This window comes from Lepidochelys kempii, chromosome 9 (genome assembly GCF_965140265.1).
Source record: "Lepidochelys kempii isolate rLepKem1 chromosome 9, rLepKem1.hap2, whole genome shotgun sequence".
NCBI classification, from domain to species: domain Eukaryota; kingdom Metazoa; phylum Chordata; order Testudines; family Cheloniidae; genus Lepidochelys; species Lepidochelys kempii.
In genome coordinates, this window is record NC_133264.1 from 37,187,375 (window position 1) to 37,213,941 (window position 26,567).

Below are 26,567 nucleotides of genomic sequence, written 5' to 3' on the forward strand. Positions count from 1 at the left end.
AGCAGCTCAATGTCAGCTCTGCTCATCTTCTCCCCTCCATTTCCCTATCCAAAATCCTGTTGTCTCCTGGACAGTCCCTTCTTCCTCTCTGTGATGTAGTGCTCTCACTTCTCGTGTGTGCCTCCTGTTGGCTGGGTGCGAGCCTGCACTCTTTCCTTTCTCTGGTGCCCCCTGTTGACTGTTGCCTTCATCAGGCCAGTGATGGACAGACAGGGAGGCCACATGGACAGACAGACAAAGGAGTCTAGCAAAGATGTAGGATTTGCAGGAGCATCCCAAGAATATCAGTCTGTACAGGAAATACTTGAAGAGCTCTTATTTTACTTCCTTTAGCTACTCCAAGAGCTGATCTAAGCTGCTGAAGACAATGGGAATGTCTTTCCACTGAATTCAGTAGGCTTTGGGATGGGAAGGACAGAGGAGACATTTGTGCTTTAGTCCAGTGAATCCCTCCGCTCTGTCTCTGAATACATTGAAACCTGAAGTCTATTGACTATGAAAAGTTTAGCTGGGAAAATAAAATTTGTTAAACTAAAATCCTAAGACTTTAGGACTTTTTTGATTCGAACAATTTTCAAACAGACTCTGACCTCAGGGAATGGAGTCATTATTTGAGAGTATTTTCCAAATCATTTGGACCAATCATTTCCCAGACTTTAGATGAATTATTCCCAATACATGATAGAATAAATTTTCTCTTTCCAATCTTCTGCTTTTCCATTTTTTTCTTATGAGAAATTATTGAACAAGGTGATGTATCATCTACTTGTCATGCATTGTACGTTCTGGTTACAAAGTTTCCTTCTCACCCGTGACTCATTCAAGTCACTACAGAAATCACAGATGATGTTTCACACATGTCAAAGCACTAGAGCAAAGGAAAATGCTGAGAGAAGACAGTGGGGCTACGGAAGGAAAGAGGAATATTTGCTTTGTCAGCACTGGTGTAATAACTCACTGAATGTGTGTGCTCCAGTAAGTTTCCATATTTATTTTATTGCTCTGCAGCCTGAATAGGTCCTTCATATGGGCTATGTGATTACAGATATTGCAAGTACAGTATCAGTTTATTTTTAAATGCTTATTTGATGCCCCTATCATTCCACTGGAGGTATATCATCATTCTACATGCACAGCTGGCCTTGGGTAATTGTTAGATGTCTGCAATTCAAAGCAAGCTCATAGAAGCTCAGTGGCATTGGTGTGGGCCTCTTGTTCCTATGGCTGACTCGAGAATACCCAAAGTCATATTTGATTGTCAGCTAAAGCAAGGCACCCATTTTCACAGTGGAGTGACTTGAAAGCATGTCAGGTTGACTCCAGCATCTGGGAAACATCATCAAAGCGAGATGGCAGATGTGTCATGTCGCCGTTAACTGCTTTGCAGCAAGGCACATTAACACATTATGTGATGTTAGGCAAGAATTAAAAATTCAGTTAGCAGCTGAGGCAGAAACCTACATAACTAACAAGTAGAAATACCAGAGGCCCAAGGACAATGGCAGCTGTAAACACTTGATAACTTAAATGGTCAGATGTCCGCCCAGTAACTCGGCCTCTCAGTAAGGAAGAGCAGTACAAACCCTCCACAGCTCTCCGGATATATGTGAACATTCACCCCCACCCCACCACTTCACCTTAAGGGTAGTCATAGATAATTGATGTAATCAGAATGGTTTCTATGCGTATGTTCTGCTCCTGTCATTGTCATGTTAAGTGTTCTCTCTCTCTCTCACACTCGCTCTCTGAAACAAAGTACAAGATAAAGGCAAATGGATTGGTAAGAAAAAGTATATAATGGGTCACTAACACCATACTTTTGAAGCTGTTTATCAGTCTTCCCGGTGCCGTGAATAAGCCTGTTCAGTATTGTCTGTGCTGCCTGATTCTTGGGGAAAAGAATCTCATTGCTTCACAGTGAAAATCATGAACCATGCAAATCAAAGTTACAAGAGCCTGCAATGGTCATGCACAGTCCTGTCTATCCCACTTGTAACTGTGTTTGCGGTCCCTGCATTGTCCTGACCTTGTATACATGTGCTTGTTTGCTGAATCCTAGTACATTAACATTGACGTGAGACACCATCACAGTATCAGTACAGTGTTGATAATCTTGGATTATTAGAAAGCTGTTCTTACCACTCTGATCTCTTCTTTTTAGATTGGCTTGTTTCAGTCCACATAATGGTGCTGGAGCTTATATTTCATTTTAACTATTTTGTTGGTTTAAAGAAAAATGCACTTATTAATTGTAGGATACTCTAGAAAAAAAGTCTCTTTTCTGCTGTGCATATGACAGGCTCCCTTAGATTCACCAATTAGGCTTAAGAGTAGTTTTTCTGATATGATATGATACTGATATGATACTCAGATATGATGTATATATAGGAGTCCCAAGCATTGATTATAAAGCAGAAAAATCTGCAAAACTATTACCTAGAATCAATATGCTGTGATATAATTGTATGTGTGACATAACCAGACTGATCTGCAACTGAGGGGTTTATAGCACACTAACCAGCATAGCAGGCTGTGGCCCTGAGTTGGTTTCTCCCAGCTGGCCCTTTAAATCACCCTCACGGACTGTACTCAAACAGGCAACAAAGGCTTTTAAATAAACAAACCTCAAAGAAAAACCTTCACGCCAAAGTTCTTTCCACCACAGAGTCTCTGCTGGGATGCAGTTTCCAGTCTTCCTGCACAACTTGGAAGATAGCTCAAGAGGAAAGGTCCAAACTCAGTACTAGAAGAGGTCAGCAGGCAGGCAAGAAGTCCTTCTCCTGCTAGGGACTTGCCAAGTACAGGGAAAGAAAGCACTTGATATGCTGCCCTCCCCTTCCCAGAACTTGCCATGGTTGGCTGAGTTCCTTTTCCCACTTGTCCTGGCTCCAGCCCAAGCCCAAACATCTGCACTGAAATTAAACAGTCCCGTAGCCCAAGCCAACTGACAAAGGCCAGCCGCGGGTTTTTAATTGCAATGTAGACATACCCTAAGATTCCACCCTCTGGCCTGAAAGAGCCAGTACATTGCATTTCAACCAGTTATACACTGAAGGTGCCGAAGGCTTTCAAAAGAGCTAATTAACTGTGTTAAGTCTGGATTCACGTAAGCATAGGAAAGCTATGTTCACACTGCATCTGGGAAGGTGCTTGCCAGCTGTGGTAGACAGACACACTAAAAAGAAGCAGTGAAACCAGGGGCAACACAGGTGTCGGCTTGGCCTTAGCCGCCTGAGTACGTACTTAAGGGGTCTAGGTGGGTTTGTACTCAGGCGGCTAGCCCAAGCTGCCACCAGTACTACCTCCAGCTACACAGTGATTTTTACCATGTAACTTGAGCAAAGCCAGCACGGCTCCCTGCCCACGCTGGAAAGCACAACTGCAGCTGCTGAGTAAATGTACCTGAGGATAGGTCTACAGAGTTTTAAAGCCTGCGGCAATGAGTCTCTGAGCCCAGGTCTACAGATTCAGGCTTGTGCTACAGTGCTAAAACCAGCTGTGTAGACACTGAAGTTTGGGCTGGAGCTCAGGCTCTGAAGCCCATCCTCCTCCCTGGGCTTCCAAGCCCCAGAGACACCCTGAGACCAAATGGCTACAGAGCTATTTTTAGCACTGCCGCACAAGCCCAAGACTGTAGAGCTGGTCTCTGAGACTCATTGCTGTGGGTTTTTAAATGCAGCGTGGACATAGCCTGAGATGCTTCACAGACAATTGCATAGATGTACCCTGGTATTGTTCGCAGTCTATTACTATGTAGTTTTAGTAATTGCATTTCCTCTCTCATTTTATATATATATATATATATATATATATATATATATATATATATATATATATATATACACACACACACACACACACCCCTACCACAGGTTGTCAGAATTCCTTTATTTATCCTAATAAATCTGCAATATTTTTCCAATTTTTTTCCATTTCTGGTTTATTATTTTAAGCCATTTGTGTTTTACCCCTTACCTTTTGTTAGCTAATGTGGAGGCTAAATCTAGATCACTGGAAAGTAGACTTCCAGTTGTATGTGCTCGACTCATCCATTATTCTTGTATCCATTTTTCTACACACGTTTGTCCGTCTCCTGGCAGTTTCCTTAATATAACACCCCTATGAAAATTAAGCTTTCCATAGGGTTACTTAATACTTTATCCCTTCTTAGTACCCAGAGTTAGATTAGCTTCTACAATAATTTACAGTCCTTCACTTCTATTTATTGAATTTAGCATTCAAAGAGCATCCTGCAGAGAGTTTTGCTGCTGCAGGGCCTTAGGAAAATTAAAGTCAAATTATCTAGAATTACTTTAAACTAAAAGTTTCCAGCTTTAGAAATATCTTTGAAGGTTTTGAATACAAGTGTGTACCAGGAGGAGTCTGGCATCTCACACACGGATGAAGGCAAAATAAACGGGCTGTCTGTTCATCAGGAAGGGCTTAGCATTCAGCCAGAGATCATTCTGTCCCACCAGGTCCATGGAGACTAAAAACCTACTGTGAGAGTGGGTGCATTTCAATATGAAGAATAATAGAACTACTGCTTTACAGCAACAAGATACTACTGTGATTAATGCAGAAATATAGGGCTAGTAGACTCACCCCCAAGTTTAAAACTAGACAGTTCACATGGCTGACACTCCGGCCCTCAGCCTGAACCTTTGCCATGTAATCAATATAAATGTGATAGTATCTGAGATTGACTCAAATCTTTGCAACTGATTTCCAGATAATTGCATTCATTTACGACACTCCAGCCCTCCAACACAATGGGTACCATAATATGGTCTAAAAGAGGTAAAATTAATCATTGCAACCAAGGTTGAAATACAAGAAATAAAGATGATATTTACGTATCATTTAGAAATTGCCAAGCAGAGTGTTATAATACTAAATGTCAGCATCACACAACAACACAAGTATTGTTATAAAAATAAGTTTGCATGGTCTGAATGTAATAGACAGTAAAAATGTAAGAGGGAAAAGGAAAAATTATTAGAGGAAGACAGGAATGTTATAGTATGTCACACACTTGTGCAAAAAGGTTTCCAACAAAAGGAGAAAAATTCAGAGTATGTCCCCTTTGAAAATAGCAACATTCTCAATGGTCTTAATTCATTACCATTTTTAAAAGCGGCAAGAACATAGTTTATATGTGAAGGGTTAGATGTGTCCTCAGCTGATGGACAAGTATACTGTTCCACCAAGTTAATGGAGGGACCCTAATTTACACCAGCTATGGTTCTGGTCCAGAATGATTTTTTGTGGGGGGAAAAAAACAACACCCTGAAAAGGTGAAGAACAGGAAGTGCGAGGCTTAATTTGTGAAACTCAATTTTATCTTTCTTTATTTTTGAAACTTAATGTCCAATTACAAATAAATAATTCATACAATATAAATCAGTTATGATATACACTTTTTCAGGCAGTTCACATTAACAACCAAACCAAGATTACATTGAAAATGAGTTTGCATTAAATAACCAATTATAGTATTATACAACTGGTCATTCAATTACATTTTCAGACTGGTCTAATGTGTTCAAACTTAAAAGGAGACCCCTCCTCTTAACCAGTATGGAAGACACAGATGTATACAATTTTCTTACAAGCTCAAACGAATGAATACACCACATTTATTAAAAAAAAAAATGCTGCAACACAAGGTCTAAGTGGAGTTCTAATACAGAAGAAAAGCTTGCCAATTTCAGCAGCATACATATAAAAGTTTACTTCCATGGACTCTTATCCCCTGTGGCAGTTTCTGCCTAAATTTACAAGCTTTGTAGAATGTTTTTATGTAGGGTTTCAATTCCATACATTTCTCTTCATCCTATTTATAAACTTGTTAGCACATATCTATGTGCTATATTTGTAGTTTCAATTGCACACCGCTTTGAACTTCAACTTCAGCAAAATGTTTTACTGCTGAGAAGACACAGCTTCCCCTTGAGGTACAGTCAATTTTTCTGTAAACTGCAATAGTAACAGCATCAATAAACTTGCCAGGTCTTTTCTGACCTCTAATTTTTAATTTCCTAACCACATCCAAACAAGCTTTGTTTATTCTCTGTAAAGAACACTTGTGACATCTAGATTGAAGTGTCAGTCTAAAGTCTTGAAACATTTCAAAAACCAACACCAGAAGATGTGTGCCAACTATTCATCTTCAGTCCTGGTTCTTACTAGGTCAGTTAATCCTCTTTTATACTGCAATTCAAAATTCATAGCTATGCACATTTCCACATGGGGATAAGTAGCTAATGATCACTACTATCCCACAGATTCAGAATTTTAGGAATTTTAAATTGCTTCTTGTCAAGATGCTTCTTTTCAAAGGCCAACTTTTAGGGCCAGAATAGACTCTCAGCGGCAGTTCCCACCCCATGTTCTTATTATGAGAACCTTGAAAATGTGGAGGCTAAATCTATTCCATCAGGTTGCTAGATTTCTTTCACTTTTGAGGGCTGAGAAAAAAGCCCCCCAGACCAGTTCATAATTGGAGTCTGGCATCACGTTGACTGCTACCATTAGGATTCCCATGAACCGCCTCCTAATTGAATTGTTCCTCTGCTAAGCAGCTAGCATGGCCCATGATCACAAGATGAAAGGATGGTGGCAGCTCAAGCACGCAAGAGATATCATTGCTCGATGGACTACAATCACAAGGGACACGTGCATTTTAATGTCAGTTATGACACAGGCTCCTTTTGTGGCCCTGGTCATTTAGTGTAACTTTTCTGCCTTAGAGCCTGCTCCAGAGAAGATCTGAGTACCCACAACAAGTGACTTCAACAGGAGTTGCAGATATTCAGAACCTCAGAGGATCAGGCCATTTGTTCCCCCATCTTTGAGACAGGATAATAATACTTACCAAAAAATATTTTTTAGGCCCATCCAAAAATTCAAAGGCCCTTTTCTCTTTAAAATTGTTCTACCGGTTTATTTTCACGTAGAGGAAACAAAAGCTTTATCTTTTACAAAACCAATCTGATCTCAACAGAAACTGGAACTATTTGTCTACATCAACTTAAAAGTACATCAGAAAAGAAAATTGGACTGAAAAACAGATGCAGAGTTAGATTACAGTTCAACCTTCTGGCAGAGCTGGAAGGAAAGTGAAGACTTGTTTCCAAACTAATGTTAAAACATCTGTTAATTTCTGTGATTTATCCAAAGTGCATTTAAGAACTTAGCATACTTTAAAATACTATTTCTTTCAGAATTCTTCTTCTGGGTTAATCAAATTTAGAATTTTATTAATACACTACAGAGTACAAGTGGTCTTAAGATGCTGGCCATATTACGTTAGCCATTTTTTGGATTATTTTTGTTTTTCTAGGATCACAAAAAAGCCATTTGCAACTTTAAGCAAAGTATATCATTGCTTCAAATGCAGGCTCTATTTATGAACCTTATTGCTTCTTGATGCCATTTGACAGAGTGCAAATCTATATTTTATTAAACATTTTTCTATAACTAAAACATGACGACACTTTTCCTTTGAACTTGACAGTTCATGTGCTCCCATTCTTCAATCAATTACTTTCCTACATTTAGGTTTCAGAGTAACAGCCGTGTTAGTCTGTATTCGCAAAAAGAAAAGGAGTACTTGTGGCACCTTAGAGACTAACCAATTTATTTGAGCATAAGCTTTCGTGAGCTACAGCTCACTTCATCGGATGCAACCTACATTTAGTCTTATCTGTATATATCTACCATGTGTTTATAACTTCTTTAAGATTCAGATCATGTATAGCCTGGATTACAACGGCCTCATTACTCATACAAATGTGATTTTGAACCCCTTTTAATTCTGACAATTCTATTTGACTAAATACACCAAACCTCACCAAAAGGTCCAGAGAGTTCTCCAGCACCAACAACAGTGCAAATCCATGGCAATCCAGTAAGAGCTATTAAAAATACAGCTCATTCTTCCATTATTTAAGTGACTGAAACTAGGTATGATACGTTCAGCTTTCACCAGCACAGGGAACCTACCTGACTTTGGTCTCCGATACAACTGAACAAGGAGTGTCAATTTTCATATACTTCAGAATTAACTTTTTCATCAGAGTTTGTGTGAAACCATCTCCTAAAACTCCCAACTTAAAGCTTTACCAATGTTAACAGCAGAAAAGGTTGGTTTTAGGTACTGCAAGTCTTTTGTACAGCCAATGCTCTGTTATCAAACTATTGCATCAAGCAAGCATGAAGACCTGACTTTTTACATTATAATTTCATACACCCTATGAGGAAAGAAATTTCAGCAAATTAAAGCCCTTTTAATACCTGGTCCACCACAAAATTTACTGATGTATGCCTTTCCATGTTCTCATGTGACCCTGATCAGAATATTTTCTCTAAATTAATATATTAAAAAACTAATAATAAAATACATATCTGAAACCAATCTAGAGGCTCTCACTTTAGACCTAGCTAGCACCCAGAACTCTGGAAATGAAAGCTTCACAGGACTATTTATAATCAACTAAATCAAGAATTTGGGTGCAACAATTAAACAACCAACCAAGTAAAATAAATATGACTCTTAACGTACAATACTTCAGACATCTGCCTTCAAAGAAAAAAAGATGATAAACAAAAACATTAAATTATTAATTTAGGGGGAAGATTTTCAAAGGCACAAATGGCAGTTAAGTGCCCACTTCCAACTGGTACCTAATGGGACATTTTGGGCCTTTAAGAAATTTCCCTCCAAAAGATTTGGGCTGCAGCTAGGTTTGAACATGACTGTTATCAATGATTTACAAGCAACAAAACGGAAAACCTGAATTGTGTACGTAAGACTGATGAGAAAAGAGATGATTTTGTTAAAGTCCCGCCAAACTTTCTGAATTCATTTTACTTAACACTTAAAAGTTCTCACAAATCTTAAACAATATAACTTCTGTACAAAATGGCCTGAAGATATTTTAAAAGTGAATTTCAATATTAGACAGATTATTCACAGATGTAGCTTTTGGTGTGTTAAATAGCATCTTTTGCATTAATAAAGCCTCAAACAACATATTCTCCAGGGCTGTCTGCTTATATACAGTGCTGTGCCATGCCCACCTTTCTTTTTCAGGTAAAAAATAAAATATTTAAGGATCAGCCATCAGGCACATATTTCAGGTGTATTTCATAAGTCAGAATGTCAGACTTTTTCTTTCTTAAATTTACAAAGAACAATTGCACAGCAACAAAATAATCTGGTCTTCCGTCCAACAGTGATTTGATTTATAAGCATTTTCAGATTACATAATTTCACAACATCAATAAGTTTTTATATTTAAATACTTATATAAAAAAGGCCCCCAGAATAACCATTTCTTACATAGCCAAGTTATCTGCCTGTACATCCAAACTTTAAAAAGTTGCAAACCGAACATTATACAGGATTTATAAATGATATTTAAAAACTTGAGGCTTCAAAAATCACACAGTTTCCCAAAAGAACTCAGGAAAATCCAATTATTGACAGGATAGCAGAGAATACTGGAAAGAAGGAGACAGACACAAGTTTGCTGCCTTAACATTTTACTAATCCTGACAGTCAACGATGTTGATGTTATCAGTTTAAGTTGAAAATGAGGAATGGTGTTTTTGTGTGTTGGTCTCAAGTACTGAGACATGAGATTCAAGTATTTCCTATTTGATCCGAGCTCACTGTAGCAAAGAAGCGCAGGAAAAGAATTATTTTGTTTTTCCATACATTCGATCAATGTCCATCTGGTAGTGTGATGTAAGCTCTCTGCGTTTTAATTTGAAGGCATCTGTCACCAGACCAGTCTCAGGGGTCCAAGGATCAGGGCTCAAACGAATTTTTACTGGTATTTCAAATTTCTCCAGATGAGCTGCAATAATAAAAAATACAAATAAGAGAAAGATTTCAAATGTATGTGGGTTTATTTTTGTTGTTTTTTCCCCTCCTTAACTAAAACATAGATTGAGGAGCTAAATCGTGCTCTCACACAGAAAAGCCAGTGCTATGGGGATAAAAGTACTCCTCAAATTTTAGTTTGATGCCACACAGAGAGGTCTTTAAAGCATGTGGCGTCACAGGATCTCTGGACAATTAAATTCGATTACCATGGAATATGTCCCATGTGCTTGGGCTTTTGTGCTGCTCACTGGCTTTGCAAATGCATGCTCGCTCATACACACAGCAGAACGGCTCACTCAAGATCTATCCTGCCAGGCCTGTTTTCTAACCCTGACCCTCTGAAAGTAGAAGGCGGCATGGAATTGAATTTATTTAGGCTCAGAATAGTGCTACTTTCTGCTGTTTATTTCTCATAGTATTTCTAGAAAGTTGCTGGGAGAACGTGTTGAGTACAGTAGCTGATTCCTTTGCTACAATATACTTCCCCAAACCTGCCCAACCCTAATTATACACTGTTTGTGCAGTTGATCTTCAGCGAACTCACTGGAAAGGGACACTGAAGGAGGAGGAGAGAGGGAGAATGTAATTTCCCCCTTTCACTGTTTTCCCACCCTTTTTGTTCTCTATGGAACACAACAGAGAGGAGTGTTTAACTATTACTCTTTAGCATGGAGGCTAAGGTTATGAAGTAATGTAAAAGTAAAGTCAATGGAACGCTGAGCTAATGAAAACAAATAGCCTATTGCATACTGAATGCTCATTAGCTTACACAATACTTAACTTGCTATATTATATATTAAAGTTTCTGAGACGGACAAGGAGAAAAATGTGGGTTACTTACCTGTAACTGGAGGTTCTTCAAGATGTGTAGTCCCTATCTATATTCCATACATGGGTACACACACTCCATATGTCGGAGATCAAAGATTTCTAGCAAGTAGAGTTTGTCAGTCCACACATGGGCAGTTTCTTCATACCAAGGGCATACATGGCAGTGCAGATGGACGTCTCTCCAATTAATCCTCTTACTGTGAATCCGAGAGGATCAAAAGCAGAGGGGAAGGAGGACAGGAAGTGGAATACAAATAGGGACCACACATCTTGAAGAACTTCCAGTTACAGGTAGAGTAACCGAGTGCTGGTCCCTATGTGTACCCCACATGTGGGTGACTGGTAAGCTGTATTCAAAGAGGAGGGTGGTGCAAGGATGCAGTCAATATAGAAGTCTGTAATACACCTCTGCTGCATCTGCAAAAGATGCCTGGACTAAGATGTTATCTTTGAGAGATATGGATGGAACTCCAGACTGCTGCCTTACAAATGTCCAGTATAGGTACTTCTCGAAGACATGCTACTGATGTTACCTGTGCTCTAGTATAGCGGGTCCTCAGCCTGTCCGTGGAAGGGAGATGCGCCAACTGATTACAAAGAGCAACACAGATATCAATGTAGAGAGTCCTTGAGCAGAAAAGCTGGTCCCCCAGAATGCTTTGCTATAGTGACAAATAGTCTAGGAATTTTCCTAATTGGTTTCATTCTTTGCACACAGAACTCTAGAACCCATCTGACATCAAGGGAATGAAATCTCCTCTCCTCATTAGAAGCATGAGTTTTAGTGAAGAATACCAGCAAGCGAAGAGACTGCTTCACATGAAAAACTCAGAAATTACCTTGGGGGTGATTTTTGGGTGAAGGTGAAGGGAAACCTTCTCCTTATGAAACGTGGTGTATGGTGGGTCGCCCATGAGTGCCCCCAGTTCACTCACCTGCTGACTGCTGTGATGGTGGGAAGAAAGACTACCTTCGTGGAAAGATGGGACATCAGGCATATGGCATATGGTTCAAAGGGTGGCCCAGTAAGTATTGACAGTACAAGCACAGGAACAGACTTCTGGTTTTCTCCAGGGGTGCTTCACCCGCGCTCTGCTCTGAGGCCCCGCCCACACTCCGCTCCTTCCCCCAATGCCCTGCCCTTGCTCCACCTCTTCCTGCCCCCACTCTGTCCCATTCCCCAAGGCCCTGCCTCCATTCCACATCTTTGCACCCCTCTCCGAGGCCCCTGACTGCCTGCCACTCGCTGCCCTCCCCCAAGCCCCTCCGTGAGCCACCAAACAGCTGTTTGGTGGCACCCCCAACTAGCTCATTGGGAGCATCGCCAAACAGCTGACTGGTGCTGAGCACCAGCTATTGGTTTTAACATGGGTCCTCCAGCCTCGGAGCACCCACAGAGTTGGCGCCTATAGGTACAAGCCTGAGGTCCCGCTGCAATGTTGGCACTGCTACTGGAGGGAAGATCCTAGTGAGACCCTTCAGAAATCTGACTATTGTCAGGTGACTAAAAATGGATTAGCTCTCTACTGGAGAATAGAAGACATTGATTGCAGCTAAGTGGACCTCCAGTGAGCTAATGAACAATCCTGACATCTTGAGGGTAAGAAAGTAGTATAAAATAGCAGATGCTTTTTCTGAGGATAACTGGCTCTGTTGCATCCACGTAGAGAAACGCCTCCATTTTGCTAAATACCATTTTCTGATGGAGTCTTTTCTGCTGCAATTGAGAATAGTCTGAATGGCCTCTGATCATGGCTATTAGAAGGGTGCTACTCACAGACTGAGGCCAAGGTACACAAGGTTTCCTCTGGCCTGGATCAGACTTGTGTCTCATGGCCTTCTCCATGAGGTTCTTCCTCAGTCGGAGCTCTCGTCTCTCATAGGTCCAGAGAGGGAAGGAGCAGCAGATGCTGCACTTAGTGGAGATATAAGACTCCACAAGACAGTAAAGGTAGTACTGGTGGTCATTGCTGACCAAGATGCGGGAGGGCAGGAGATACGGTTCTTAAATCCTGGAACTCTGGGAATAGACATAGTTCCTGAGGTGGGGACAAACTAAACTACACTAGACTATAAAATACTAAAAACGTTACAACTATATACAATTATACATGCAGATTATGAAAGATAAAGATAGCTTCACACACACAAGATTCCGACTGAGGCCACATGGTGGTAAGAAGGAACTGGAAAAGCATCTGTCCTCACCGCTCTTTATCCTGCCAGTATAGGGTATAAGGGGAGCAACTGTGCAGGTGCAGACCAAGAGACATTACTTACTAGAAATATCCAGTCTCAGACACATGAAGCACATATGTACCCACGTGTGGAAGTCACACAGAGACCAGCACTCTAAGAAGAATTACATAGACTATGTCCCCCACCCCTCCCACACACAAAAAGCACCCTCCAGTTAAAGTCAAATTTTGCAGAAAACACAAATACTTCATTATCGGCGGATTCTATTTTGGACACAAATTACTCATAAAACATCTTTTATAAATTCATATGCCTATTTTGTTTCTACTGTTTTATATTTTATACTTTTACAATACATTAAGTTCCACAAAGCAAATACAAATTTACCTGACTGCTCACCTGAGCTAGCAGCTTCAGTTACTACCTTCAGTACCTCTCTTTCCATTTCAGCACTGGTGCAGATCTCTTCCCACGTTCCTTTAAATCCTTTCTTTCGAGCTAGTTCTGTAAGTTCCTTTTGATTTGGCACAACAAATGCAATGACATAAGACTGGAAACTGAGAAGTATAAAATGTACTTTAGTATGAATTTGGTAGCATTAACAATTAAGTCATTTAAAAACAATTATAAAGTTAAACTTTTTTCTATTTTACATTGATTTTTAACTTTTGTTCATCTAGAATCTCACAGAATAAGTTCACAAAATTGGACCTCTGCCCTTTTTTAAATAGGTAGAAGTTTGTATTACTGAATATGGTTACTTATGCCATAACAGACCCATGTAAGTATTAAGGAGAAATATGATAGTGGAAGAAAACACACAAATTTAGAGTTGTAATTAATACCTAACTATAATGTCAGATTAGCCATTTTTAAATGTAATTTCCTTATTATGAGATAATTTGGATTGCGTATTTACATAATGAATAAAAATAGGGCATATCGGGTTCAAATAATTCATTGAGGGGCAAATCTTAACCTGACCTTTACAGATATGGAAAGTCCTCTTGCAAAGGAATCAGTGCAGTTCTGCTATACTAAGGTGAGGGGAGGCAGGGCTCAGCCTATGCAGAATGTGCACACCTCATACATAAGGAGGATATGCAAAGGTCCATTATAATTGGATGTTGTGTTTTACACAATATTTGTGAGAGCAAGCAGGAAAGCCTTATAGGTAGATGGGAGAATGAAGAGAGGAGACTTGCTCAGAAGTTCGAGCAACCAGCAAGGCATCCCATACAGAACACAAACACCAGGGGAATGCTGTCAGGGATGCCTACTGTTTGTATTTGAGTCACATGCCTGAACACGGTAGCCAGTGCGGTGTGTGTTCAGATGCAAACATTATGAGTGCTGGTGTACTGTGTGTGGGTCGTTGAAGTTGAATGGTCCCTATATCCTTTTGTAAAAGCTGATGCATTATTTCAGGTTTATTTAAAGGATTTTCTGTGTTAAATGCATTGATGACTCATAATGGATATATTATGTATAAATAGTTTTATTATGAAAAAACAATAAAACACCAAATACAAACCTTTAAATGAACAAATGGGAAAAAACTGTATTTGGAACCCCATTTAACCAACCAATCTTCTTAAATAACCAACTGAATACAAACCTTTCACAAGTGCAACAGTAAGAACATTTCAAATGCAACGATTTGGAAGAGGGATGCAGAAAGTTAAAGGCAAGTATACACCTGGCCTCTGTCTCTTCTCATCCACATAGGTTGAGCACTTTGGCTCAAAATTCTCAGAGGCATTGTAGGGCGCAAAAGAACTGGAGTCCCAAGTGCCTAGAGGTTGGATTTGAGAGGTGAATGGGAACTGCTAGAAGCATTGCTGTGGGCATGCAGAGGTTAGGAGTTAGTGCTGGTCCCCTAGCCAGAATTGTCCAGGGTCTGAAGAACATGGCTAGGTCCCAAATTATGGGACTTCAGGGACTGCTGGCCTAGCAGAAGCATGTTTTCAAAAGGACGTTCTGTCTTAGGATAGCATCCATGAGTTGTCTCAGAATCTCTCTGCCTTTTTCCATGCTCTTCTTCACCACGGTGATGCAATTCTTGGCTACAGCCATACTTTCACTGGTCACTGTGACGTTGTCCTTGCTCACTGCCACGTTCTCCTGGGACAGCTGCACTTCTTTCTCCCTCCCTCATATACAGTCTCCACTTCTCAGCCAGCCTGGTTTTCCTCTGTGTCTCTGCCCTGAGTTCTGCAAACACCTTGTCTTGAGTCTTCTTTTTTCTCCCCTTCAAGTTGACCAGCCTGTCAGCAGTTCATATCCTGTCCTTGATGATCTGGCTATTGCAGAGCTGTGGCTGTGGAAGTAGGGGGCAGAGGAGAACAACTGCTTATTGTTCATATCGCAGACAAATCATGATACCAGAAAAAAGCTATGTATATGTGACTTTACCTCCCCGAGACTCTTGCCATTCATGGGGGAACCTCAGAGATGCTAAGTGGTCTGCATGTACAGAGGAATTTGGGTGCATTTGGATTTCAAATCTACTGTATCTGCTTTCATGCTGTTGGGGTGATGTGGTTGGAGCTATGATCCAGGTTTGGTTTTGCAGTTTTGTTTGCGCCCTGGAGGTTCTTCTATGGCATTGGAGGTGTAAAGGAAGGACTATAGGGGGCAAACTGGATAGTAATTCCCTCTACATCGCCTTTAAGCTGTCCTCACTCTCCATAACATTATGCTGACGTGGCTGACTAGGAGGCAGAGAATGGTCTTATTCAAAAAGACAAAGGGCAGTATCTTGCTGCTCAGTTATTCACCAGGATGCCCCCCCCCAAAAAGCACTGCAGGAGTGGAAGGAGCTGACAAGCTATACTGAGAAGCATGGGTGAGTGACTATTCCCTGTAATATGCAAAACAAATATCAAGCTATTTCTCAATCTTAAGGTCTGCTATATCTTCCCTGTGGACATGGAGAAAGTGCAGAGAAGGACAGGGTCCTTCAATGATCATCAGCTACAATGTATTTTACCAGGCATTTGTACCTTAGAAGGGTCCAGTATTGTTTGTGTCTTGACTGGGCAGGCAATGTGCACTTATACCTCACATAAACTATGAAAACTAACCCAATTTCTTTTCCTGCAAGCATGGTCTCAATCAACTGTTAATTTTGCACAAATGAATGCTTTTGTTATTGAAATATGCTATGAAGGGGGGGTGCACCAGAGGAGGAAGAGGGACTAACTGCAATTGCACTATGCTGGCTGGATTTTGAAGCTGTAACAAACGGGATGTGGGTTTCTAGCTCATATTTGCCAACAATAATAAAATAATAAATTGTAAACATAGATACTTACATGCTGAAGTTTCCTTTATGGGATATGAGCCTTCAGGCCTGGCATGGGTTTCTGTCTGGGACTCTGGCTCAGCTGATGCAGGGCAGGAACAAGGGTCTGTTGTAGCAGAGCATGACGGGAGCTGGCTTTCCAGCTGGCCAGAGTCAGGCTCCTGAGTCAGGCTCTCAGGGGGCAGTGCCTCTTCGGCAACCTCCTGCTCATCCTCTGATGGGTCTAGATGGTCGTCCTCAGTGTGGGGGGGAATGCAGGCAACACTCTCAGAATAGTGCCTGAGATGGGTTGTACTATAATCAGGTAGAATCCTGTCTACTTCATGAAAAATGGAGAGATCATGTGCCCCGTCAGATTGTCTCCTTTTTCCCCCTCATTTCAATGTTTCTCCTGAGCTTTTGGCTTCTTATCTGGCACTTGGCGGCATCCTGGTCACAAGCCCCCCGCCCCGACATCTGCTTTGCTATGTCCACAAAAAGGTTCTTATGCCTGTGGCTGGCCACAAGAGTTTTCTGAACTGACACTTCTCCCCCAGTAGTGATGATCCAGGGTCCCAACATGGCTCCAAATAGCTGTGTGAGGAATGTTGTTGGGTTTCTCATGTGCTAGCACGTTTGTATCACCAGAATAATGATACACTGTAGTATAGGAGCAAATGGCCAAATCTGGCTCTGCGCCGCCCTTTAAAGAGGGGAAGGGTCATCCTGGAAACTCAACACCAGGGCAAGGATGGCACACGAGTAAATGGACAAGTCATAACGGTTGACCTGAAAAGCACTGTGGGATAGCCACTGTAAGCATGCAAAAAGGTGGACAGCAACTGTAAGCACACAAACAAAAGACTAAACTAATTCAATTAGGAGCAAACCTAGTTCATTTGCGGAGGATTCCAGAGTTCCCAGGAAATGTGGAGTTAGAGTGCAATGATGAGTTGCATCATGCATAAACAGGAATTTTCAAACCAGATTAACTGGATTTGATTCAGTTTAAAACCCCATGTAGACAAGCCCTCAGCGAGTTGCAACAACATTAGAAGCTGAAGAGCGGTTTTCCACTGCTGCCTCAATGTCTAATGGTGGATGGGTCAGGTGAGTTCTCCCTTCACTCTTGCAGAGATCCTCAACATATTCAGTTACTTGCAGCAGATATGTGGAACCAGATTTAGCTACAAATGTATTAATTTGGTCATGCACAAGTACTTATGCATCAATAAGAGATAGCTAACGCTTAATCTTTTCAAGTCTTAGATATGGTTATACCTGGAGCTGAGTGCATAGGCACAGTGCAAAACTTCAAAAAATACAGAACAAAACAAAAATCTCTTTCAAATGGGCAAAAAACTTGCAAGTTAGCAAAAGAGTTTTATGTGCAACCACTGTAGTTTAAATATTAGAAAATGTTGACCCCAAAGTCTTGGACACGAGCTCTCTTACCTGCTTGCATATGCACAAATATTATCTACCAGTGGAAGATTCTTCAAAGCAGCCTCAACTTTGCCAAGAGAGACGTATTCTCCAGCCTGGAGTTTTACAAGGTCTTTCTTACGATCTATTGATAAAGGGAAAAATTAAATAAACGTTAGTTGCAAAATGAAAACACCAAGGGCTTGCTGATACCCATTTCTGAGATATTAGTGTATAAAAGCAACAAACATATTTCTGTGTGTTTTAAATTGGATAAATAAAGTTCCAGTTTTTGGTACTGCACAGATTAGCAAAAAGCAATCTGCCCAGATCATTAGATGTGTCCTTCTACCAACTGTGATCCATATTTTAAACTACACAGAAACCTTTCCCCAATGAAATATTTGTATGTTTACTATATGTTTTATTCCAACTAGATCTTCTAGTTATATGGTATCTTTATCAGATGTAACAATATCTATCAGCACTGTAAGCGAATATAACTAGACTATAATTAGAATTATGTGAAAAACAGTATTTGGCTGAAAGAGAAGGTTACTCATACTCTGCAGTAACTGAGGTCTTTGAGATGGTTGTCCCCATGGGTGCTCCACTTTAGGTGAATCTGTGCCCCTGCGCTTGTAATCGGAGATTTTTTGTAGCAGTGCCTGGTTGGGTCACACATGCATGGTCCCTGTCCCTCTCTACCGCAGAGTCTCTAACATGAAAACTCCAAAGTAGAGGGGAGGGAGGGAGGGTAGTGGAGTTCCAGTACCTCAGAGATGGATGGTCTCAGTGTGGTCGGTACTGATGGGGTCTGCTGGGTCGGGAACAACTCTTTTTGGCAAATTCCCAAGAAGGGGAGGTCAGAGTTCTTTTCTTTGTCACCTTTTTGGCAAAGTGCTCCTTCCTCTGAGGGGGTAGCAGAGAACCTCTGTCAGATGCCACCATTGGGGACCGGTGCCTGGGGGTCCATGATCCCTAACCGGATGCCGGGCGCAGAGACTTCTCCTCATGACACTGGGATTGAGGACCGACAAGTGAGGCAATATTTAAAACCCAGGGAGTCGGGCATGCCACTTAGAATAGGGTTTCTCCCGTGAGGAAAGGTAACTATACTATACCAAGGGGGATCCTAATAACTGTAACTTAAATTCCTACGTTAAGACTTTTTTTTTTAAGAATAAAAGGGGAAGAGATAGTAGTTAGTTTAGTTTACTACCCTAATTAACTAGTATTCTAAAGTTAAGATAGGCTAAAGATAAATCTCAGAGGTGCTGCCAAATGCTCCATCTCAAGCTGAGAGAGGTGGAGAAGGAACTGGGGGGTGGGTTGGTCACACAGCACTATGTAACCGCCAGAAGCAGCACGGGACAGGGACAGCACATGTGTGATCCAACCAGGCACTGCTACTAAAAATCTCCAATTACAAGCGCAGGGGTGCAGATTCACCTAAAGTGGAGACCCAAAGGGACACTCTTCAAAGTAGTATGTTTCAAGCTGCTTGGCTACTATACATATGACCAGAAACATATGCAGGAAATGCAACGTTTTGTGGTATTTTATTATTTATTCTTTTAATTTATATTTTAACAGTTCATCTATTGCACAAGACACAATAATTAGAGATACAGGCCTCATTTCTCAGGTCTGGCTGAGGTCTCATTAATAAAGGACCCAAGTGGGGAGGATAGTAAAGTGACCCCCAATCCTGGATGTGGTAAGGAGTTGATTCAGACCTTGGTACAAGTGAGAGCAACTTGAAGGCTGTTCTATCTTGCACCAGCTGTAATGGCTTCCAAGGGGCTGTTGCAACAGACGAATTGCCAAGTGCAGTGGCACTTTGGCCAAACCCCCTTTCCCTGGTCATACCCCAACATGCTCTCTGGGGCAGCCAAGTAAGCTACTTTTGCAGCTATAGTGTCCTGAAAAACCACTGCAAAGGGACCTAGGACTTGGCCCATATCACAAAATAAATGAAGTCAATAGCAACAGTCCTCATTTTACTCTTAAATCAGTGCTCTGATTTTCAAGATTACGGAGCACCCAGAAGTTCCCACTAACTTCACTGGTGTTTCACACTTCTGAAAGTCCTGCCACTTATTTGGGTGCCTAAATATGGCCTTAGGAGCCTAACTTTAGGCACTTGTTTAAAAAAGTGTTGCCTGCATGTATTCCTCTTCCATTGTCTGTAGAGGACTCCAATTAATACCAAGACAAAGAAACACACCTTAGAATTACTGACAGCATAATACCATTACAACTTCACCCACCCACCCACCCCCCATCAAAAAAACAACAAAACAAACAAAAATCTCTAGAACTTAATACAATAGTTTAAATAGCTCATAAATCTTGATTTAGGAAAGTAGAGTCCTCTGTTGATGCACCCAATATCACAGCTAAATCTATATTAATATTCTAAAAGAGGGAGAACAATTGTAGTTTAAAATATTAACTGGAGCTTTGGGTTGAAGGATAAACATATTCCTTGGATACACAGAACAACATGAGCCCAAATGCCAAGTAGTCCACCACTTGAGAATTCTAGGTAACAACACAATAAAGCAGTTCAAGTATGTTATTTACCTGAACTGTGTCAATTGATAGGAGTAAATTAATCAAATTCCTTAGGTAACTCACCAATTATTTTTAGACATCCATCTGCATGGAACTCTCCAATGTCTCCAGTATGGAGCCACCTCTGTCCAGTCTCATCCACAGTGAAATCTTTTTTGGTTCGTTCTTCGTTTTTGTAGTAGCCCATGGTCACATTTTGGCCTCCAATAAGAATCTCACCTCTAGGATACGGTTTATCAGTATTATAATATCCACCTAAAAACAGAGTTAATTATTTTCTAAACATGATGTTGATTTAAAAAAATTGAAGTTAAACAAAAAAACTACAAAACAGAAACTATTCCAAGCAAATCTATACAGTTTTCAATGGATTGATGTGTTTGGTTTATCATCAAAATTAGATTTTATAGAGCAGGTTTAGATTAGAATAATTATTTTTGAAAGTATCTTTTTTTACAATAAATTTCTGAATAATTTAACTAGAGTATTAGTGGCTCCAAACCACTTTTAGCATCTAGTTAGCGAGGTGGGTAGGCACTGTTCATTAATGGTGAAATTCCTATGTGTGCAGAGGACCAACTTAAAGCATACGTATCACCTCAGTCCCATTCAGGGGACTTAAGTTAGACATAAGCCTTACACTGGCCCAAATCAAAGGGGTGAATTTCATTCAATGTTGTGAGACAAAAGCGCTCCAAAATAATAAAGCAGCTCCGCCATCCAAATTAGAAGAAACTGTGAAGGGAGGCAAAGGACTGAGAGGTACTTCAAACATCTAATTAGACCCATTAGATTTGGCATCTATTTAATAGGCTTCCATTTCTTTCTTTCTTTCTTTCTTATATTAATGCTAGTAAACTGCACTATGCCTATTGTGAAATTTTCTAACAAGAGGAGAAAATGTGTACTTGTAGTTTAGCTTGAACCACAGTGAATCCAACACCCCTGGTTTGGCACATACAGAATTTTGTCTCCCATTCCAGTGTGTTGACATTAAATAATTCTCTAGATAGGAGGGTACATGCATGCACATGCACAAACACACCAGATGTATGTTCATATATCATGTGACTAACAAAAAGAAAGAAACACTACAGTAGATTATTTATATTATCCTAGTGCCTAGGAGTTCCAGTAATGGACCAGTATCCCATGGTGCTAGGCATTGTACAAACACAAGCTGTAAATCAGAACTGTTTAAAAATATTCAGTGTGTGCTAATAAGCAAATCTATAAATATTTATAACATTTTACAGTGGCTTAGGAGCTGATTTTTTTAAAATCAAACTTGTGTGCAACAAGGTAGGAAAAAACAAACAAATATTCATCTACCAATCTAATATTATTGAAACACAGGAAGTTTCCGTTCATCCTGAAACAAAAACAGACTAATTCCATGGCTTTATTATACTAACCATCACCTATTTAGGCAAATATCAACAATTGTCTACATTTAAATTATTTAAACATTTTGTTCACTTCCTCTTCAGTAAGCAACACATGCACGGTACTTCTTGAGGTAGATTTTTCTCAATCCAGCTTGAGCAAGCTCTATAAGGGAGCTTGGTTGCAGCTCACTAATCCTGTGTCACCCAGGAAACAGCTTTACACTGTGGAGGATTGGGCATAGTGCAGCCAAATAAATAAATACTGACATAAGGTTCTTACGTGCATTTGAGTTTCATTACATAAGAGTTTTCTTACCTTTTTCCCAGTTCATTAATTTGATTTCACAGCAAACCAAAGGTGCTCCTACTCTCCCTGTAGTGTAGTCCCAAACTAAAATTAAAAATAATTTTCAATTAACAATTTGCAAGTAGTGATTACAAATAAATTTTATTTATCAAAACTGAACAGAGTTGAGTTAATTAATGAATTAATTCTTAATTTTAGTTCTTGCAACACAACTTTCAAAATGTGCAATTAAGATACAAGCATACTGATTAGGATATTGATCCTGCAATGGGGGAGCAAGGTGAAGACCTCAAATTAAGTCAATATGGCTCTGGGTAGTCACAGCAGTCCACCCTCATGAATCACATTACAGGACCAGAGCCTACAGCTGTAAATGGATGCTTGTGTGCTTGCTGATTAAGTCAACAATAAATAAAATTTCACAATAATTTATCAATACTGAATTTCTTTTCTGAACTACCTTTGAACAGACAATGAAATTCCAAGATGGGAATCCCCAATGCCAAATGATGCTCCATACCATGTAGTTCCCACTTGTGATCTCCAGAGATCACGTCTGCTCTGGCTCTCTGCCAAAGCATCCACACTCCAGGAAGGTGCACTGGTTGAGAGGGTGATCTGCAAATGCAGAAGTTCCAGAGATTGACTGCTTCTATGCAAAGAGGGGCAAACCATGCTTCCCCTTGTTTTCTGATATAGTAAACTGTTGTCATGTTATCCAATAGGCCTTGAACATGCAAGGTCTGAATAAAAAGTAGGAATCACTTGCAGGCTTTGTGCACTGTATGCAGCTCCAGAAGGTTTATGTGCAGCTCGGATTTTCGTTGGGTCCAGGTACTCTATCCAACACGTTTGCACAGATGGGAGGGGGTCTGTAGTTCATCTTTCTGAGGGTGGGGAGGGACAAAGCGAAGTCCCATGTTCCCTTTTTTCACACCAAGGGAGAGAACACAGAACTCGGGGCAGGGGGGGAGGGGGTGGGCGGGGAGAAGAGGAGATCAATTTGTCTGGACTGTGTTTGTTTGGCACTGTCCATAAATCAAGCCTGTAGACATCGAAGTCTCACCAAAGGGTGGCACATGACCTAGGCAGTTAGGACAGGTTCTAACTGTTGTCTGAGGGCTCAGTCAAAGCTAAGTGATGAAATCCTTTATGGCTTGGAATATGTCCTGGGGTAGGTATGCTTTGGCTCTGATTGAATCTAGGGTTGCTCCAATGAAGTCTATAGTTTGTGTGGAAGCTAAAATGGACTTTTTTATGTTTACTTGGAGTCTTGACAAGTGTAGGAATCTGAGCAGGATCAGGGTTGTCATCCATACTTGATATGGTGTCCCCATGTACAACCAGTTGACACTGCTCTGTGCTAGCCACCATTTTAAGGAGTTGATTCATACTTTTAAGATGAAGCTAGAATGCACGTGATGTCTGATTGCATCCATGGAATGATCCCTATGCATAATACTAGGAGGCCTAACAGTTGAAGGCTCAGTGCAATATCAGGCCTCTTGAAATTCCTAAGCAACACGAGGAGGTTCTGAATTTTCTGGAACCTCTTAAAGACAGACACCTCGACAGCAAAAATATGTTCAAAAATCTATGTTCATTCCCAAATGAGTTATTTGGGTGAACGGAATCAAGCTTTTCTTGATATTGATAATAAAGCCATGAACCTCAAGGAGATTCAAAGTCAGGGATGTAGCTCTATGTGCTGTTGCTGTGGATAAGAGCTCTGATTAGTGTCATCCAAGAAGGAATATAGGTGGATCCCTTGTGACCCGAGTCTGAATATGATTACCACCACCATCACTGTAAAGACAAAGAAGCCCGCAGACAAGCCAAATAGGAGCATCCAATATTGATAATGCTTCCTGACGTACAAAAACCTTAGGAACCTGAGATGGCACAGTCTGATCATGATATGAAGTTATGCATCCATCAGATCCACCAAAGTCAGAAAATTCCCTTCAGATAGGGATGACACCTTAGAAGTTAGGGTCTCCATCCAAAACTTTGTTTTCTTCATCCACTTTTTGAGCCTTTTGGGATCTAGAAGGGCTCAGCTTCTCCCTCCCCGTATGCTTCTGAACAATAAAGAATCTCTCTTATAAGGGAACACTTTCTATTACTTCCATATCCAGGAGGTAAGAAAACAGATTCTGGATTAGACCATGCTTTATGGGGTCATTTGAGATGGAAGACTGGATGAAGAATGGGAGGGGTGGAGCCTATAACTCAAAGGAACATCTCTAACTCACTATCTCCCTGACCACTAGTCCATGGTTGAAACAACCCATTCCCCCAGGAAATGATAAAGCCTGCTCCCAAGCTTCAGCTCCAGGCAAAGACCTAGATGGTCTTCATCACACAGAGAGGCTTTGGGAGCAGCAGGGTTCCTTCTTGGCTTTCCTCCCGAGCCACAGTTTCACAGCTTTCCTCTGGAGAATCTGCTGTCTCTTCATTTCTGCAAGGATGAAGGCCAAAAGGAATGCTTTTATTGCTCTTAAAGACATCCTGTAGCATTTAGAGGGAGCGACTGTTTAGATTTTTGCAGCATTGTCCACCACTACCTTGACTAGCTTCTCTCTGAAAAGCCAGGCTCCCACGAATTTGGTGGAGCACAGAACCTGCTGTGTGTGGCCATCCACCTTTCAGTCACGGAGCTTTAGGTGGCAACTGGTCACTGACCTAGAGACCATGACTTTGGCTGAGAATCTCCTTGTGTCCATTGAGGTATCAGCAATGAACTCTGTTGCCAGGGAAATGTCCTTTAAAACAGAGCCAAAGTCAGGGTGATCTCTATCTTTGAAGACCCTGAGATCTTCCAGTCAGGAGAGATGTGCTCACAAAGCAAGCAGCTGATAGGGATTCACTGAAGGAGACTGAGAAGGTCTCAAAGTCTTTTTTGAGAGTGGCCTCCACCTTTTTTTTATCCATGGGGTCCTTAGGCTAGAACTCCCCTTCTGAGGGGATAACCATATCTGTAGCCAGAGATGCTATGATAGCGTCAATCCTCCTGGCCAAATTGGGAAGCGGGCGGGGGGAACATGGGAAAAATGGACTGGGGGGGGGGTCTATGGACCCTGGTCCATTTTTCCCATGTTGGAGTTGTGGTTACTCCAGTGGGTGGGAGATTCCACATGCCTCTCTGACTCATAGCCCTGAGTTAGAGAGACAGAAGGCTGGGTGGAGGCTGGGCACAACTCACCATCTACTAAGCCTGGGAATACAGTCTCACAGATGGAGCACCATTTGGTGCATTTTAGGCAGCAATGCAATACTTGGATGGTTCAGAGGAGTCAGCAGAAAGGCACTGCAGCTGAGGCTCCAAACAGTTCCAACACCTGGCTAAAAAACTGGCCTGAGAGGAAACAGGGGCTGGGCGGGAGATAACTACTCACCACTACCCCAAATCTGACAAAACACACCCTTAGGCATATGTGAAGGCAGGAGCTGTAAAAATCGCTGTCCACACACTCTAACAGAGGCAGAGAAACTGGAAGCAAGCAAGGTCTGAGGGGACACAGCCAGACAATGTGGCTCCAAAACTCTGATCTGCCTCTGTAGCTTGCGGAGGGGGAGAGTAGCTCATATGTCAAGAATTGTGGGAAATTCTGGGTAGCAGAAAAGTAGGCTTTTATACTGATGTGCAGTGCTGTCAATATTAGCAGTCTTTTTACACCTCGACTGTTTGATGGTACCAGTGAGTTTTGAACTGATGGTCAGGGCAAGATACAACAGTACTGGCAATTCTTAGCCTGTTTAGATTGAAATGTCCTCCAGGGCACTGTATCAAACTCCTGATACTGGAGAATGAACCGGGCTTCTGTCCCTTTGTAGCACTGGCGGTACCAACAACTCCTCTCTCACTTGCAGTACTGACAGCATAGGTAGCATCTGGTTAGGACTGAGGATGGTCCCATCCCTTTGGCTAAGGATGGTTTTGAGGTACTCTTGCCTCTCAGTGACTTGAAACTGGTCCCATGCTCCTTGTGAGCGTCTGACACTTGTATAGTGGGGCACGGAGTCTCACCCGACTTAAAGGGTGTTGTGGAGAAAGTCAAGGTGAGCTTGAGTGAGATTTCTCACATTTCTTGTGAAAAAGTTCTCTCTCTTACCCTCCTCAGGTCTCTGCTTGGCAGGGTCGTTAGCCCTGCTCAGATTATCCTCGGATTCAGAGACACCATGCTCAGGAGGGTACTTCTTGGTGCCCCTGCCTGATGTACAGGGGTGGTTGACAGCCAGAATCAGACCGGGGCCTCATTACATGAGCCCATTGTAATCTTTTAAGCCTGTACTCATGGGCTTGACAAGTTCATCTGGGAAAGGACTAGCAGATGTTGCACTTAGAGGGGATATGAGTGTTGCCAGCTGGGAAAGCCCACAGACGAGACATACAGATCTTGGATCCTGGACATACTAGGCAGCCGTAGAAGGGGTGTCCAGTGGAGTAGGGAGGCAAAGCCCTAAAGACTACTAAACTACTCCAGCTAATTTGAAACCATCTAAAAACATGTTTTAAAACTATGTAAAACTAAAAATTCTGAAGAACGCTAGCTAACACTGCAGATACTGAAGAAGTTCTGTCTCAGAACACGAGCAGTAGAAAGGAATTAGCAGTTTGGAGTATAAGGAGGATAGAAACACGTGTGGACAAAT

At 41.3% G+C, this 26,567-nt stretch overlaps 1 protein-coding gene across 7 annotated transcripts in view; it reads right to left on the minus strand.

Moving 5' to 3' along the window:
• Window positions 1-5,324: 5,324 nt before the first annotated feature.
• Window positions 5,325-26,567, minus strand: part of ACSL3 (acyl-CoA synthetase long chain family member 3) — a 112,854-nt gene continuing 91,611 nt past the window's right edge. For 5 of the 7 annotated variants that reach the window (XM_073359941.1, XM_073359944.1, XM_073359938.1 and 2 more), the window contains 5 exons: window positions 21,921-21,995; window positions 20,280-20,471; window positions 17,667-17,781; window positions 13,313-13,482; window positions 5,325-9,866 (listed from right to left, as the gene is read on the minus strand). In XM_073359941.1, coding sequence (XP_073216042.1) covers window positions 9,706-9,866; window positions 13,313-13,482; window positions 17,667-17,781; window positions 20,280-20,471; window positions 21,921-21,995 — 713 coding nt within the window. In that variant the 3' untranslated portion in view covers window positions 5,325-9,705. The remainder of the gene's footprint in view (window positions 9,867-13,312; window positions 13,483-17,666; window positions 17,782-20,279; window positions 20,472-21,920; window positions 21,996-26,567) is intronic. The other 2 variants (XM_073359942.1, XM_073359943.1) reach the window with 2 other exon arrangements.